At 30.1% G+C, this 17,028-nt stretch overlaps 2 protein-coding genes across 2 annotated transcripts in view; both read right to left on the minus strand.

The window, feature by feature from the left end:
• Positions 1 to 372: 372 nt before the first annotated feature.
• LOC139096117 (uncharacterized) lies at positions 373 to 1,907 on the minus strand. Its single transcript, XM_070647752.1, has 4 exons — positions 1,759 to 1,907; positions 1,341 to 1,685; positions 795 to 901; positions 373 to 725 (listed from the first exon to the last, which is right to left on the minus strand). The coding sequence occupies exons 1-4, from the start codon at positions 1,804 to 1,806 to the stop codon at positions 446 to 448; spliced, it is 780 nt and encodes a 259-aa protein (XP_070503853.1). The 5' UTR covers positions 1,807 to 1,907; the 3' UTR covers positions 373 to 445.
• A 291-nt stretch (positions 1,908 to 2,198) lies between these two features.
• The window catches only part of Dhc98D (Dynein heavy chain at 89D), a 36,931-nt gene continuing 22,101 nt past the window's right edge, over positions 2,199 to 17,028 (minus strand). Inside the window, exons 29-50 of the mRNA XM_070647204.1 lie at positions 16,922 to 16,971; positions 16,426 to 16,566; positions 16,240 to 16,362; positions 15,864 to 15,979; positions 14,524 to 15,051; positions 14,284 to 14,442; positions 12,607 to 13,527; positions 12,459 to 12,551; positions 12,111 to 12,375; positions 11,469 to 12,047; positions 11,217 to 11,409; positions 10,922 to 11,120; positions 10,698 to 10,840; positions 9,980 to 10,518; positions 9,578 to 9,897; positions 9,426 to 9,485; positions 6,729 to 9,317; positions 6,055 to 6,229; positions 5,677 to 5,808; positions 4,331 to 4,890; positions 3,729 to 3,869; positions 2,199 to 2,382 (exon numbers count right to left, since the gene is read on the minus strand). Of these exons, the coding sequence (XP_070503305.1) occupies positions 2,236 to 2,382; positions 3,729 to 3,869; positions 4,331 to 4,890; positions 5,677 to 5,808; positions 6,055 to 6,229; positions 6,729 to 9,317; positions 9,426 to 9,485; positions 9,578 to 9,897; positions 9,980 to 10,518; positions 10,698 to 10,840; positions 10,922 to 11,120; positions 11,217 to 11,409; positions 11,469 to 12,047; positions 12,111 to 12,375; positions 12,459 to 12,551; positions 12,607 to 13,527; positions 14,284 to 14,442; positions 14,524 to 15,051; positions 15,864 to 15,979; positions 16,240 to 16,362; positions 16,426 to 16,566; positions 16,922 to 16,971 (8,173 nt within the window). The 3' untranslated portion in view covers positions 2,199 to 2,235. The remainder of the gene's footprint in view (positions 2,383 to 3,728; positions 3,870 to 4,330; positions 4,891 to 5,676; positions 5,809 to 6,054; positions 6,230 to 6,728; positions 9,318 to 9,425; positions 9,486 to 9,577; positions 9,898 to 9,979; positions 10,519 to 10,697; positions 10,841 to 10,921; positions 11,121 to 11,216; positions 11,410 to 11,468; positions 12,048 to 12,110; positions 12,376 to 12,458; positions 12,552 to 12,606; positions 13,528 to 14,283; positions 14,443 to 14,523; positions 15,052 to 15,863; positions 15,980 to 16,239; positions 16,363 to 16,425; positions 16,567 to 16,921; positions 16,972 to 17,028) is intronic.

Here is a 17,028-nt window from a genome sequence, read left to right on the forward strand (position 1 = left end):
TCATGAAACAATTTTATTCATCGGCAATTAATTGAAATTCGACAGTTATTGATTTTTAACAATTTTTTCTTTCCGATTTCATTTTCAGTTCTGTTGACATATTTCTTCAACCATGTAATTATATGCATGTCTGTTTTAATAAATTTATGAAACGTGATAAACTTTAAGCTACTTTTAAACATTGTTGAGAATACTTTTAAGAAAGTTTTAAGTAAATTATAAGTTTCAAGTAAATATCTCTACATAAATGGATCTTAAAACGATAATTATAAGAACGTTTATTATTTTTAAATGGAAATTAAATATAATTCAACTAATTATTTTTGAATTCTTAATTGAATTTTAAATTTTATTCAATTTAATTTGCATTAGATAGCACATAGTCATCTATAAACATACAACTGTCACACAATATTTTAATTCAATAAAGCTTAATCAATCTCTTTTAAAATAAGTTTTGTGCTGATTTTGTACAACAAAACATTTGACGAAGCTTTAAAAGAATACTTTCATTGGTTCTTGATGGAAGCTCTAAATTCAATTGAGAATCACAATCGTCATCGTCGGACGATTTATCACCATAGTTTCCATCCGAATCTGATTCAATAATAGTCATTTCCTGTATGCTAAATGTGTCAACATCTTTGTGCTTTTGTTGCTTACGTGAACGTGACTTTTTAGGCTTTTTATGTATTGGGAAAAAGGTTGTAACTTCATCGTCGTCACTAGATTTAAGATTAAAAAAAAAAATTCAACTAAAACTAAACTCAACTTAAAAGTTCTTTTTAACTAACCTATTATCACTTTTATATTCAACAAGAGGCTTTTGACTTTCACTATTAATGCGTGGAAATGGCAGTCTTTCAATCGAAATTAAATTTGGTAAAGATTTTTTTGCTTCCTGTTTATAAGTAAGTCAAAAAAAAAATTAATGTTATGAATAAACATAGACAGAAGCTAATATTCTGATAAGAAAAAATAGTCTCATGAATACAAAATAATCCAAGTTTAATTATTCATTGAATTTGATCAAAAATTGTATTGAATCAAAAGCTGCGAATCAACATGTTTACATCATCATAAAATTCACATATATAAAATAAAATGGAGTGACAAAGGAAAAAATTGTCAGCAAGACTTCTCGATAATAGCACAACCATTATGGTAATGAAATTACGCAAATAAATGTTCTCACTTTCCTTATTGTATAAATTTTGATTGCAATATCAATTTTCATCTTGCTGAATAAAATATTAAAATTCACCTTTGTCAGATGGAAATGAGAGCATAGAAATGGGAAGATTACCAAACAAAATAAATATACTTTTTCATATACTCACAATATCATTTTCCAATTGATTGAATTTCTCATTATGCAGGAAATTTTTCTTAGCTCGATTAACTTTTTCTTCTAGTTTTCTATGGAGGCTTTTACATGTATTAATATTTGACAGCTTCTTGTTGTGCTCATTTAGGTGATGATGAGTTTTCTGTTGATCGATTAGCACTTGTGAAGATGATGTTGTTATGACATTGGTGTTGCTGTTAATTAATGATGGATTCCTGAATGCCACATCATCAATATTATCTTTTGACATACGATTAATATTTAATATGTCCTCATTCGAAGATGAGCTTTCACATTCTAAATTCCTTTTGTTTTTTGCATCATTGCTATAGTTTTGCTGTAAAACAATAATTTTCAATATGTTTTACAAAAAAATTATCATTTTTTATTGGAAATCCAATTATTTGTACCAAAAAATTTGAAATTCGATCTCCACTATCGAATCCTGAGTCTTCCATTACTTATTGACTTAATGTCTTCAACAATTTACTATATATTTTCACTAATAATGAGTTAATTGTTCACAAATAAAAAACAAACTTATTTTCACAAATTTTCATTTCACCATATTTTATTGATTTTTGCTTTATTTTCTTTTAAGCTTTCCAGTGTTTTCTCTGTATGGAGAATTTTCACATTTCTCTCATTTCTTGTAGAGTTCTCTCTGTAATAGGAGAGTAATAACATGACAAGAGAAAACTTTACATTAATCAAAGAGATTTTGTAAAGTTATGAAGAATTTTTATAAAATTCTTTATTTCCAATCGTACTTGATTATCCTACAAATATTATTTTTCAAAATTTTAAAAGCCTATGAAAAAGTCATTCAAAAATAAATTCCATATGATTAGATAATTTAGAACTATTAAATTTCATCACAAAAAATTTCAGTCATCATTTAATGTAAGACAGACGCCTTGAAGGACCCAACGGTTTGAATGAACTGTAGTTGGCAAATCAGCTTCAAATATTAATCCAACTCCCATTGCATTACGGCGCTTCGAAGTTGTATAAACAGGTGTTCGAAATGTATTCTGTAAATGGAAAAAATAAATTAAAAGTATTAACTTTAGTATCGTGAAAACTGAACTTTTCTGGAAAAACAAGAAAGCTAATTAAATTATGTTAATTGTTATTGCTTCCATTCTTAATTTGAAGGTGATTTTCAAAAAGATTTAGCAAATAGAAATTCCAATGAATTTGTTTTAGCATCTTCAAAAAGAATTTTGATAATTATGACAAATATACATTTATTTATGTCATTTTTAAATCTATGTATTTTCTACATCGTTCACTTTTTCATTTAGCTTCCTTTTTCCCTTTCTTTACTCTTCTATTGCTGATAACGTAAACAAAAATAAATCCTGTTATAGAAGAATAAGAAAAAAACTAGTGGAAAATAAAAGCACAAAGAAAAAGGAAAGAGGGATGGTGGTGGTATGTACTGAATCTGTTTATATATGTATACATATATATTATATATTCATATATAGTTATAGTCAAAGGATGTAAGATAAAAAATATTTTTGTATGTGATTGGAATCAGATGGTAAATGGTTGAATAAATACAAAAAGAAAGGAGAAATAAGGAAAGAGACATTGACATGAAAGAGCAGCCGTAGCAAAAAACGAGGTTAAAGTGATAGAAACAAAAGCTTCATTTGAGTGTGTTTTTGTATGAGAAACATCCACTGAGATATATAGCATGTAGTAATTCACAGTGATAGAGATAAAAGAGTACAGAAAGACTTTCAACATTGAAACAAAATATTTTTCAATACATTTCTCCCATCAATATCCCTTTTAGAACCCTCCTCTGACTATCAGTATGAATCAGTATGGAAAAAGTATGCCCAACATTTTCTCATATTCTTTACGGTATTGGAAGATGAGATAAATGCTCGTTCATTTTATTTCATTCACTCATTTATTGCTGTTGTTGTTGATATATTGTGATATTCGGGAAGAAAGGCAAACAAGGAAAAATTCTCATATGATGTGAAGGAATTTCTAAAAAATGTATATTCGATTCACATCTACGTAGAATGATACGTCTCAAGAGAGACAATCTGCATTGTTTGGGAATTCATTATATTCACAGATTTCTGCAATCAATTATTGATTTTTGTGAGTCACACTTTAGGGAAATATGATCAGTAGATTTGTTTTGAGAACGTTTTCCAGATATTTTTCAATGTTCTATTACAATTTTTTAATTTTTCTATCCTAATTTCATTTGCTTCAAAAATAAAAAAATGTATCAGTTCCTTAACATTTGTTCTTATTCTCATCAATCGTACTACATGGTTCATATATTATATATTTTCATACATACAGTATATTGAGTTGTTATCATATACAATATTATCATCATACTCACTTGTAATTTGAGACGATGTGCTTCAATCGGTTGAATGGACAATATTGGCAGTGGCTCAACAAGCACTTTCGGTAATGATCTCTCCAAGCACTGATTCTTTATGCGAGCACCCTCAAGATACAGACCATATACATAACATCCCTATCATAATCATCATGAAATATTTTTTTATAACAAGTCAGTAAAGCAGTAATGTTTATTCCAAATTTTCGATGATTCAGTAAATTTTTGCATCCATAAATGTGAAACATGGAAAAATAGAGAAATCGGATTTATGAAATAGAAAAATAATTTATTGGAAAATCATGGAAATAAAAATTGTGCAACGAGAAAAAAATCGTTTCAATTATTTTAATACACGATTTATATTCCATCTTTTCATAAATCTCTTACTGTAAAATCTATTAATGATTTTAAATGGCTTTTTTCAGAAATTTATAAATATATTCTAAATTTTTTTTAAAGAAAGTGAAAATTTAAGTCCCTTTATGATAGGATTTAATATAAATACTTAGTCATTTAAATTAAACGGATAAGATTATTTAACTGTGTAGTACAATTTTTACCGAAACATAAATTTTTATATAGCAATTATTTTTTACCGATTCTGGTCGCTCTTCCACATCATCTGGATCCGTAAAATCAGTAACAATGGTATACAGCGTTGAGCGATCTAATGGCCAATTATTTTTACGACAGGCAATTTGAACCAATGCTGTAAGAAAACTTTCTGGAACATGAAGACCAGATATCCACATAACAAGTGGTTCTCCCGACGATGACCAATATCTATATTGACTAGCACGACGAATTAAATGATCCACCCAACCAGCTAATGTTTTACACGTATCTGGTGCCAGTTTTCTCCAGTCATCCGGTATTTTATTATTGAATAAAGCAACAGAAAGTTTATCTAATGTTGAATCCATTCCTATATCACCAGCAAGTGCTTTTCGCAACAGACTTAAAGTGTAGCTTATTCGATTGACGAGTTTGTTAAATCTCTCTAATTCTTGTAAAAGGACAATCAGTGTTGGTGTAATATTCATAGCAAAGGATTTTTTAATTCTCCAAATTTCGAATGTTTGTGGAATCCTTTTCAAAATATCCTCAGCAATATAATCAATCATTTGATCACGCGTTGTGCCGCCGGTTGTTTGTCCTTTTCGCATAAAAAATATCAAAAAGAAAATTAGATTAAAACGCAATTTGGGAAAAGCTTTCAAACAACAATTTTTGTTTCCAAAAATAAAAAAAAAAAAAAAAAATTTTCTCCAAAAAATGCTACAGTTTTAATTATTCCTGGTATATTTGCAATCGATGGTGTACATATGTGTATAGAAATGTTTAGTAAATATGTTCAATTTATTTGCACATCGGTGCACGTCCATTCAATCAATCCACAAAAATTAAAATAACGATTTTTCGATTAAAATACCAAAATATTCACTCTTCATGTCATCATAATCAAAATTATTGGTTTGCTGGTTAAGAGAGCATGAGATAAAACAGTTTTTTTTCTCTATATATATGTGAAAACAAAAAAATAAAAACAAATTTACATTTATGCTACTATAGTAGCTATTTTTTTAAAAATTTTGCTATGTGCATCCAAAAATGGTGCAAATGAACGAAACTCACTGTGTTTGCGTTTTGTCAAGTGCAGTAAAAAAAATAAATGATTTTTTCATCAACCTACCAAAATCAATCCATTTTTCGACTTTTCCATAAATAAAAAAAAAAATTAACTCAATATAGATATATTTTTTCTTTGACATACAAAGCGAAATATTATTTTAGAGATTTGAGATAAAAACTTTAGAAAATCATTCACATTGTAATATATTAATTAAATATTGTTCGACTTATAAAAAGAAAAATGTGTCTATTTCCCCATTATAAACGAATCTCATGTGAGTGAAAAATTTCCCAATTCGTGAACACTTACCAGTTTGTGGTTGCAATTCGATTAAATGGCTCCATATTTCCCGTGCTGTTTGACTATAATAGTTAATTTCGGCATTCGGATGCAAACCAAATACTTCCGGTGTATTTGCAAGTGGTAGAAAATCAGTCGATGCTGTTCGCATGAAAAACATTTATTTATAACATCGTCATCATCATCATCAACAATATGTAGAAATAAATAGTATAAGGTCATCATCATCAACATCAATGTTATCAACATGATACGAAATAACGTACATAAAAATTCAGAGGAAATAATAAACGGATGGATGCGAACAATATGTTGATGCCGATATTTGATGTAAAATGAATCGAAAATTTGATTCAAATTTTTATTTTTTTTTTTATCATAACTTACCTATAAAGTCCTCTTGTGACTCTGCATTCATAGGAATTTTATAGTCAACATTATCGTCATGATAAAAATGAAAAGGCTGAAATGTGTCAAATAGAAAATCGCCCATGTATTCATCCATGTAAACACGTACAATTCGTCTATCAAAATCATCAATTATACGTCCACCATACATGACCTAGAATCAAGAGAATTTTTTAAAACTAGTTCTATATTATATTTTTAATACATATAGGAATTAATATAGGATAAAGTGAAAATGAATTACATTTTTAAAAAGAATAAATCAAATTCTGAATTAAAATTTAAAAGTATTTTTCTTTAACTTGTAAGGACGTTAAAGTATGTTAAAAAAAAAAAAATAGTCAAGAATCTAAAAATCATTTGTTGGTAAATATAGTTTTCATATAGTATTTTATCATCGTTAATATGTGCATGTGTGCATGGAAAAAACTGTTGAAAGGAATGAATGTTATAGTCTGATAGATTTAAACCAAATATAAATTCAAGCAATGTAATGAAGAGAATTCAGAAGAAGCAATGTAATATACTGAATTTCTTCTTAATATATGTTTGTATTGAAATGGATAAGTTGAAGGTGCAATGAAAAGAAGCAAACAGAAAAACTAATGCATATTGATAGTGTCCACAATTTATGGATATATCATGATATTTACCTCGCCAATAAGATACTTTAAACTATTCCATGGTACTCCTCCATCATTTTTCGAAAGATATGTACTCAAAATTTCAACGCAAACATTAAAGTCTGATTCATTAAAATCGTACGAAATGTTAAAGCCCAATTTATCATATTTACGACGTTCTAATATGACTGCATGGAAAAATGCAAGAACGTATACAATTGGCTTGAATGCTTCATGCTGACATGAATTTAATTGTTCAGGTGATATTTTGAAAAACGTTGAACGTAAATTTAGCTTCAACCCATTCGGTGGCTCAGTTACAATTTTTAAAGATTTTTGCAAAATTCCGATTGGGAAAGTTGGTGTTGGATCAGTTGTTATCCATAAACGAAAATCTTTATGAAAATAACTAATATTTTCAATAATTTTTTCAAGTCTTCGCATAAATGATATAAGCAAGTGTCCATTTTGTAGCAGTAACCATTCTCCTTTTTGGACAGCATTTTCAAACAGTTTCAGTGCCGCTGCTTCTTGACCTTGACCAAGCGAAATATATTTAAATCTATCCGATAACATATTATAATTCCCAGCTAATTTCATAAGATCATTTGTTGGATCAGATCCAGGAGATAGCATAAAGACAACAGGAGTAGTAGATGTAGTTTGTTCAAAAATTGCTTTAAAGTTAATCACCGGCGGCGTTACAAATTCTTCTCCCATAATTTCTATTACATATGAGTTAATTGCACAAAAAATTCGATCAACTCGGAAACAACGAAGAAGCATCATTCGTTGAAATGACGTCATATGCGATGTGAAATCGCCTGGGCATTCTTCATTTTCCGGTGTTTCTAAATCATACCAATCGCGCCACTCTAATAAATGAGTTCTAAAATATTGGGGGATTTCTTGAAATGTTTCAGTAAATTCAGTTGATAAATATATCAAGTCTTCCCATCCTTCTTTTGGAAGCCACTTTGCTGGACATGATTGATCAGCTTTCTCCATTGATGTTGTTCCTTTTATGAAGAAATCAAGTTCTTTTTGTGATAGTTTTCCTTCACTTTGTTGCAGTTTTGTTGCAATTTGAAATGAAAAAAGCAATTTATGCTTTTCAAATATTCCGGAGCATCCATATACATAAACATTTTTAGTTAGCATATCAATAATGTTTGATAATCGCTTATTTAGTATAACATCTGAATCAGCATTCTTCAATGATAGAATAAAGACTGTCAAATAAGCTGCAAGTGAATATTGATACATAGTGTTTACAATAGACATATTCGAAAGAACGAAAAACAAATGTGCACCACGAGATGCAATCGGTCTATAATCATTTCTAGCTTCATCAATATGTTTCGAAGTTTCAATCGCTAAATTTAATTTAGTCGTTACTTCCATTGCTTTCATTTTGGCATTTTCTAATGTTTGAATAAGTTCTTCATTATCCAGCATATTTCCACTTGAGCTTGCAAGTTCCCGCAATAATGAATCTTCCAGCGTTGATAATAAAATTTTGTTTATACTAGTCTCCTCAATCAACATTTCTCGCTGTTCCTCCAGTTCAAAACGTTCAACTTTTACAACTTCCGCAAGCAATTGATTCTCTAATCCATCAATTGTGATTGCATAATTTATCACTACTGCTTTTGCATAAATCGACGGATCTAATACAGGATTCGAAAGTTTTGTGGTAAGATAAAGACGGAAATTTACATCAACATCAATCTCTTTATCACCGAGCAAGACATATGCTTGTTTTCCTTGCAAGCGAAAATTCTTTTCGAGCAAATTTCCGATAACTGGATCAATGTAATCTTCAACATCCTGAAATAACACAGGATTTCCATATTTTATTGCTATTTCTAAATGTCGGAGAAAATCTGAATCATTAAAGGACAAAGTCTTTAAATTATTATGTGCTTCTTTTCTTTTTATCCATCCTAATGCTTGTTGTTGAGGATCAATACAAAATGGAAATCGTGATCCACGTATTGTCAAAATACCATTTTGAATTGACAGAGTATCAAACGGAAGTCCTTCAGATGACCATGTACTTATTTCCACATCATCCGATAAATCTTGATCAATGCAATAAGGAATTGTAACTGGAATATCTCGTTTTAAAATATCATTGAGCCAATCATCATAAATCATTGTTTTACGAAAATCATACGAAAATGCACCAGCATACGCCAAAAATGCTGCTGATAACAGACATGTTCCAATCATGTTTTCCTTATCAATCGCAAGTTGCTGCAGGTTGTCTTGCCAGCGATTTTTTTCCGAATATAATCCAGTTACTAACCTGTCTGCAGCATTTAATCTTTTCTCAGAAATATCAAGTTCTTCACGGTATTTTTGTCTTAATGAGAGAGAATCTTGATACTTTTTATTCAATTCATCCAATTCTTTTTCAAGTGTCGCTACTTCGAGTTTCAAATATTCGAGGACTTTTGTTTTTTGTTCCAAGTCGTTTTGCAGCTCCTCAACACGCAGTTTCTTAGGCTTCACTTCACGGTAAGTATCATAATAACGTAAAACTGCTTTCACGAATTTTAAAAGTCCATAGCCAGCTTTTGAAATTGCTTTCATTTCATCTAATTTTGTTGTTTTCTACATAATAAGCATTCAACAAGTAAAAAAGGTAGAATAAAACAAAAATTATTTTTAAATGAAAAAAATATAGAATAAAAATATTAATTAATTAGAAAAGCTTTATACCTTCATATGTGCACGACAGCTCGTTACTTGTTTTATTGTAATTAAATCGCAATTCATTTCCTGAAAATAGATGAAGAAAGTAAAAGATATAATTGTTCGTAAAGAATGAAGACTTCAATTATTTTCTCCCTTTATAATTAGTTTTTCCATACCTGTAAGCCTTTCAAAAAATTAACATCCGCTAGCATGCCTTTTGCCGTTTTCCATGATATATCTTTGAGACCTTTTAATATAGCAACGCATTCGCATATAATTTGAACGGGCTCTGGTGGATTTGCAAAACTTCTAACTTCCGTAATATCCTTTTTAGACAGAGTATCTAAAGCTTCACGAGCATTTTCTAAATCAGGCAACGCTTGACGCAATGATTCTTCAGCTTCCTCTTGCTCTATAGTAATTTGTTTGCGATTTTGTTCCACTTCAGTTGACTTCTCTGTTGCTTCCTTTTTCTTTTTCATAACTTTTTCCGTTGCTGTTACGTTTAAAAAGTGAAGAATAAAAAAAAAAATATAAAATTGTCGCAATTATGAGTATATGGCAATTATAATCCTTACAATTCTCAATATCAGTCATAACATCATCACAATTACGAGCTGCCTTTATTGCTTCCATTTTCGTTTTCTCAACTTCCGCTCGCAACAAGTCTATTTGTGCTGATGCATCGTCAATCTTACGTATTCCATCGGTATAGCGAACAATTTGCTTCATGATAAATGAACTCTTATCATCTAGCAGACGGATGTAGGTGGTAACATAATCGAGATAGTGTTTTGGTGTTATATAATTGCGACGACGTAAGATGGTGATAAATTCCTGTGTGTAATATGTCAATGATTCATGTACGTGCACAACGTGATCATTAATTTCATCCTTATAGCTATCAGGTATTTTACGATTTTCTGATATGTAACCACGAGCGACAGATCTTAGTGCTTGCTTGGGCCACGGCAACATCCAATTTATTGTAGTATTGCCAACAAGACCCGGAAAACTTCGACAGTGGTTTCGTAATGCGTCGCCTGACGGTGACATACACAACACAACATGTAAATTTTCTGAGCATTTATCGACATAATATTTCCAAACACCATCCCTAAAAATTAAAATTTAGGTACATTCAAGAAATATATAAAACTTAAACAGAAATTTTTTTAAAAAATAAATGATATTTTTTTGTTTTGTAACAAAAGCAAATAGGAAGGAAACTGATGAAAAAGAGAGAAATTGAGATAGAAAAAAGAAGAAAATTGAAAATTAAGGAAGACAGCTCACTTTGAAATGGGATATCCAGCATCCTTTGCTGCATTCCGGCAATTACCAATTATCGTATCTTTCTCTTCGTCATTAAATAATGCTGGCACAATTCCAACGGTTAAAATATTATTTATGAACTCTAAAAATCCTTCCTCAGCAATCTGAAAAACATTTTTATATTAAATGATTAAAACTTAACTGCTGTCCAAATTTGAAGCTAAAGGATACAAGAACAAACTAACTTGTGCAGATGAAAACAGAAAAACTGTCGGTTGAGTAATCAGATTATTGAAAAGGGTCTTTAAATCAGATTTGAATGATTCTTCATTATAGCCGCGTGTAATCGTAATTTCAAATACTTCACAGCCAGCAGCAAACGCAGCAAGCCGAGATATACTATGTTTTCCAGATCCTCCAACGCCCACCAGTAATAAGTGACCTCTATTTAAGTAAATGAAGTGTATTAAATAAATGTTATTAAACTAAAAATCAGCTTAATTATCATTTATATTTTAATTCAATTCAGGAAACATTTACCTATGCATTCTCATGACACGATGGACACGAGTTAAATGTTCAAGACAATCATCAAAAAGAACGAGATCAATTGATCCACGACGTTCATTAAATTCGTCCATGATTTCTGTGAAAAGATGCATACATGCTGTAAAATCAAGCAAATCTTCATACGTTCTTTCTTCTTCATCAACAACTCCATGTCTAAAATCACCTACATTTAATAAAATATGTTTAGTATTAATAAAATCAAGATCTTTTTGGTGCGCTTACCAAATAATAATGGGTCACGCATTATAAATTGATTTGCAGGCATGTCTGCAATGGAATCCTTTTTTTCAATTTTTTCAGCTCTGTGAGAGAGATTTGACACTCTAGGCCGGTATTCAGGTTCTCGAAAATTCTTATTAATCATTTCATTCATTTGGTCACGTATTATGTGAACATCAATATCAGTAATTAAGCGATCACAAAAGACACGAGTAAATTCATTTCTCCAAACTCGAACAAGCTGTCGTGGTTCCTTAAAGTGAACTGGACTTGTTAGCAAAACTCCAGCATAAACGCGAGACAAATCTTTCAAATTGAAAATATAATGGAATTTTGATGGCGTAGGAGGCAATTGCAAAGTAGCAATTTGGAATAAATCGAGAGTCATTTGTACGACAATATCAGATGCTTTTTGAACTTTTTCCGGAAATAACATTAAATGACCATTCAGTATGCTTCCGTAGATATGCTTTAATGTCGAATCGAGAGGAAATTGTAAATTGATGACTGCAAATTTCGATATAAAACGAGTATCGACTTCATTGCGTCCTCCTCCACTTTTTCCCATAGCAGCCATAAATGCTATATTTAAAATAATTTTGTAAAAAAAATCATTATTTAAACAATATTATATTTGAATCTTACAAATATCTTTAAAAAGTTTCCAGCTCAAATCCTTTCCTCGATCATACATTCCGCCATGTTCGAAAAGTAGCTTTAATAATGCAATAGGTTGTTGCGTACCATAATCGTCAACTTTTGGCATGTTCATATCATCAATAAATGCAATTAGTTTTTTACCAACAGGTGGTCCAAATATATTTTTTGTTCGCTTTTCAACAGCTGCTTCTATTGTTCTTTGAACATCCATTGACGTTGTTCGTGATGAAAAATTTATGTTTAGAACAATCTATGTTGATGAATGAAAAAAATAAATTATTTCTTTTTTCATTCGAATTCATCGAGTTATTAAATAAATAAAAAACAACTCACATAATTATTTGAGTCAATATTTCTTAAGAAATTTGATATTATTGCTGTTTTCGAAGTTCCAGTTTCTCCTATGAGTATAATCGGTTGTTTTGCCTGTATATATAATTGAGTTAATTTTCTGTATTAGTTTTTCAAATGTGATTTCTACCTTATTCATTTGATTAAGTGTCCATTCAGTTCTCACAGTATCAACAGTTGGTACCAAAATATCGTTAAAATGCGAGTGAGAATTGTGAATATATTCTGGAACAATCCATTCCCATGCTATCCACTCTTTGCGTTCAATATCGAAGAAGTATTCATATAACGTTGATTTTGCGGTTGGACATTGTGTAGTATTTGCAGGCCTCTCAAGAGTATCCTGTACGGCCATAAGTGGATTCAATTTTTTCATGAAGGCATCGAACCGTATTCGACTATCGTCCATCAACGATGCTCCAAGTGAAAAATACATGCACTGTATGAATGCACATTCAAGCACTTCATCATCATATATGATTTTATCGTTTTTCGTGTGTGGCAACATAGAATCTAACATTATGCACAGCTGTACTATCATATTCAAGTCAGTTTGTATTACAATCATTTTGAGTGGCTCCAATTGCATAGAGCCATCGATTCCTTCAATAATAAAAGCTAATGTTTCGGGTATGAGGCGTTCATAAAGTTCATTAATCTTATCGCGTTCACGTTCAGGACGTGAAAGTAACCAACGTTTCCAATACGGTTGATAACCTAAATTTTTTGGATCGACATAAACCATGCCGGCGCGTGAAACTGTAGCTGGAGATGCAAAAGCTAAATCGCCAACTTCGAAAAGTAGTGAACATTTTGGTGATAAACGAATTCTTTCGCCATTGGCTAATGTCAGCAGCTTGTTATCATCCATTACCGAATTCATGTTTTCAATCCATAGTGCGTCAACATCACCATCAAAGCAAACATAACGTCGTTCATTTTCTTCAGCTGTTACTTTATTCATTTCTCGAAAAATATTCGAGAACAATCCATCAATCCAATCTCTTGTTGTCGCATCCAGATGACCATACAATTCGATTACGGAACATGCCTATGGTTATTCGATATGAGTGAATAAACAAAAATAAAACAATAATATTTTAAAATGTCTTCTTACTTTTTTGAATATGTGCAACGATTTTTCGTTATATTTATCGATTATAAAATATATTTTTCCTATTTTAAAGTTTCAAATTCAAATATTTTCAAAATTTTTGTTATTCAAATAATATAAAGAATGTAAAAAAAAATTTCTTTGAATATAGTAAAAGGGCTTAATCGGAAAAAAATTCTATTTTGAACCAAAACTTGAAATTTATTAGTTTAACGTTGAAAGTTATTTTGTGGCGTGAATTAATTTCAGGAAGTGACCAAACTTTCTGATAAATCAAAAGGCTTTTAAAATTTAGACCATCACATTTAATACATGAGTTCAGATATTTTTATTAATTTTTATGAAAAAATTAATGAACAGAAACTTAATGTCGGAAATTGAAAAACACTTATTGAATTTTGACATTAAATAAAGTAAATCAACAAAGCCAATTTTAAATTCGTTTAGACAGGATTCAAGGTAACGAGGAAAAAGCTAAAGACATCAAACTTCTGACAATGAATTTAAAAACGACTAAGCCCAGTAGGAAGTGATATATGTCAAGAGGGAGTTGTTGAACAACAAAATACGGAAGTATATGTATTACAACACGATTTTAGAATTCTGATAAGGTATGTATAAGAATTATTTTAAAACACATCAGTTGCACATATCCACAGAATGATCATAAAGTTGTTTAAACGTCTATGTTACCTTTGGATTTAAAATGACATATTTAGTGGGCAACCCCATAGCGGTTTGAGATTTAACCAATGTATTTAAGATGACACTTTTACTGCCGCCAGATGGTCCAACAATCATTGTACAATGCCTCGTTAACATTGTTTCATACAACTGAATTACCTTGTCAACCTATACGCATGTACATATATAAATAACAATTATTGTAAAATGATCTTAAATAATCAATTTTTTGTATCATGGTTTTTTTACCTGTTCATTTTTAAAAATATATCCATCGTTGAGTAATACACGTTTAGCGGTTTCATTCAATTCAGGATAGGCAATTCGTGGACATTCAACACCAGGAAACAAATCCTTTATCAACCCAAGAAATAATGGAACATCTTCAAAAACAAATTTAGGAAAATTCATATCACGTAGTACGCGCATGAGAACAACTGATTCTGGTGTGTCGAGCATTTCTCGTTTTACGACACCCGCCATTCGAAGGACTGAATTAAGAGATCTTAATCCAAAATCATAGTGAAATTGTTTTGATAACTGTTCCCGAGCTAATTTATAAAGAACCGTCATTTTCTTCGCAAGTACTTTGGCAGTAAGGAAGCCATCAGAGAATAATGAAATCAGACAGATTAACTCAAGATCAGGCATAATGCATGTAACCGGACGAAAGAGAGCTTTTATTGATTCAGGCAATTCAGTTCTACCAGCATATCCAGGATTCATTGTAATGAAAATCCCAACTTTGGAATCTAAATTTGTAAGTTGACCTTCAAACTGAAAATATATTAGTAAATAATATTAGTTAAAAAACGTTTAGGAATATAAATGAGATTTGAAGACTAGATTTTCAAGTAAAAACAGAATGACAAGAATGTACAAAGAATTATTTTGGTTATTCAATTTAGAACAAGTTTTAAATTCAATGTTCAAACAAATTTTTGTGGACATAAATAGGAGACAATACAATTGAAGACCGACTCTGATAAAGAGTACATTAAACAAATAATATATTTCTTCAACAATTAAAAAAGAATTATTCTAATAAAATAATAAATATTTATTTAATGAAGCACTATTGAAAATTTAGAAGACCCTTGAATTTATTTTTCTTCTGTTTCTTAGAAAAAAAAAAATCTATGACAAAGAGAAATGAAGGAGAAAATAGAAGGAAAAAATCAAATTGATTATTGACACGAAACAATGTCAATAGAGTACCAAAATAGCAAAAGATGCTTGAGATGTGACATGGATTGAAAGTATTTGCAATGAGAAGAAAATGTTGAGTAACGGTAAAAACGATAGGCGCTAGAAGAGTGGAAAAGGTTCAACAAATAAAATACACAGATTCCCCAATCGCATCCCAAATCACCACATTCTTGGAATACAAAAATATATATTGAATAGAATGAAGTGTCACATCAATAAATTTTTTTCTTTTTTGTCCTTTTCCATTCAGTTTTTTGTATAGGTACTGTTCAACAATGAAACTCAATTCTCATGCCATGATGAATAATGTGGAGTGAGACAATTTCATTTTGACATGATAAACGAATGTCGCGGATTTCAGTTTTTTTTTTTTATTTTACCATAAATTTTTCCTGGTTGGCCAATAAAGCGCTCCTTATTGTTTGCATCTGAGCCGAAATCACACTCAATACTGATAAATCAATTCGATTGAATTCATCGAAACAGCCCCAGGCACCTGATAGAACAAATGTATAAATAAAGAAGAATATCAATAAAAGAGCATCCAGGAAAAAAAAATGTTAATAAATTTATACTGTAAGTTAATATACTTTTCAAATGTATGCATTAACATTCTCACAATATATGCCATACATGTCACAATTAAATAAAAGAAAAAAATACATCCATAGTTTTTTAAGGCTTGTAATATTTTTGAACAATTTTTAACTTGGAGTACTTATATACATATAATTCAAAAATATCCTATCTACTCACCACATTGTGATAATCCAGACAATATTGTTGCCACAGCTCGATTATCCATACCTTCACCACAATTGGTAACCATGCATAGTAGAGCCAATGCTTTTGCTAAATCCTTTGTTGTTTCCGTTTTGCCTGATGTATAAAAACATACAATTTCAATTAATTGTGATTAAAAATTTTGATTATAATAATTACCGCTTCCGGCTGGTCCCATTGGAGCACATCCCATTTTTATGATTAATGCTTGTGTGATTGTCATATAAATTCGATCTGTTAGAGGCGTTATAACTAATCTTCCATTTAATCCCATATACTCATATCCATATTCAAACTTCCCTGTATTTTATTTAGTAAACGAATGAAAAGAAAAAAAAAAGCCGGATATTAGATATGTTCATGGGATGTTTGGAAATAAAAAAAAAAATAATTTATATAGTATAAAAAAATTGTCATAAGCATACGATTTTAAATAAATTTATATGAATTTAATTCAAAAAAAAAAATTGCTTGATATCTAAATTTAAAAATCAAAATTTTAAATCCATAATAAAGTATTAATAATACACAGATATTTATTGATTGGCAATTCAAAGTGAGAATCAACAGAAAGTAATTTAAAAAAAATATCGTTGTTTTCGACATATAACAATTGAGCTATAATAGTTTTATACATAAAATTGAATATACTCACCTGTACATTGTACCACATACAAGTTGTCAACATCTTTCATCCAATAAAATCTGTAAAAATTGAATTTATATTTTCTCTATATTTATTTTTTTCAGCCTCAAGCCTTT

The sequence above is a fragment of the Chironomus tepperi genome, unplaced genomic scaffold (genome assembly GCF_022539635.2).
Source record: "Chironomus tepperi strain 1889 unplaced genomic scaffold, CSIRO-AGI_Ctep_v1 contig_376, whole genome shotgun sequence".
Taxonomy (NCBI): domain Eukaryota; kingdom Metazoa; phylum Arthropoda; class Insecta; order Diptera; family Chironomidae; genus Chironomus; species Chironomus tepperi.

Coding starts and splice junctions, on each gene's coding strand:
- LOC139096117 (XM_070647752.1), bottom strand. CDS start 1,806: ATGGAAGACTCAGGATTCGATAGTGGAGATCGAATTTCAAATTTTTTG. Junction 902..1,340: donor ATCAATTGGAAAATGATATT/GTGAGTATATGA, acceptor ACTTATAAACAG/GAAGCAAAAAAATCTTTACC. Junction 726..794: donor GAATATAAAAGTGATAATAG/GTTAGTTAAAAA, acceptor TCTTAAATCTAG/TGACGACGATGAAGTTACAA.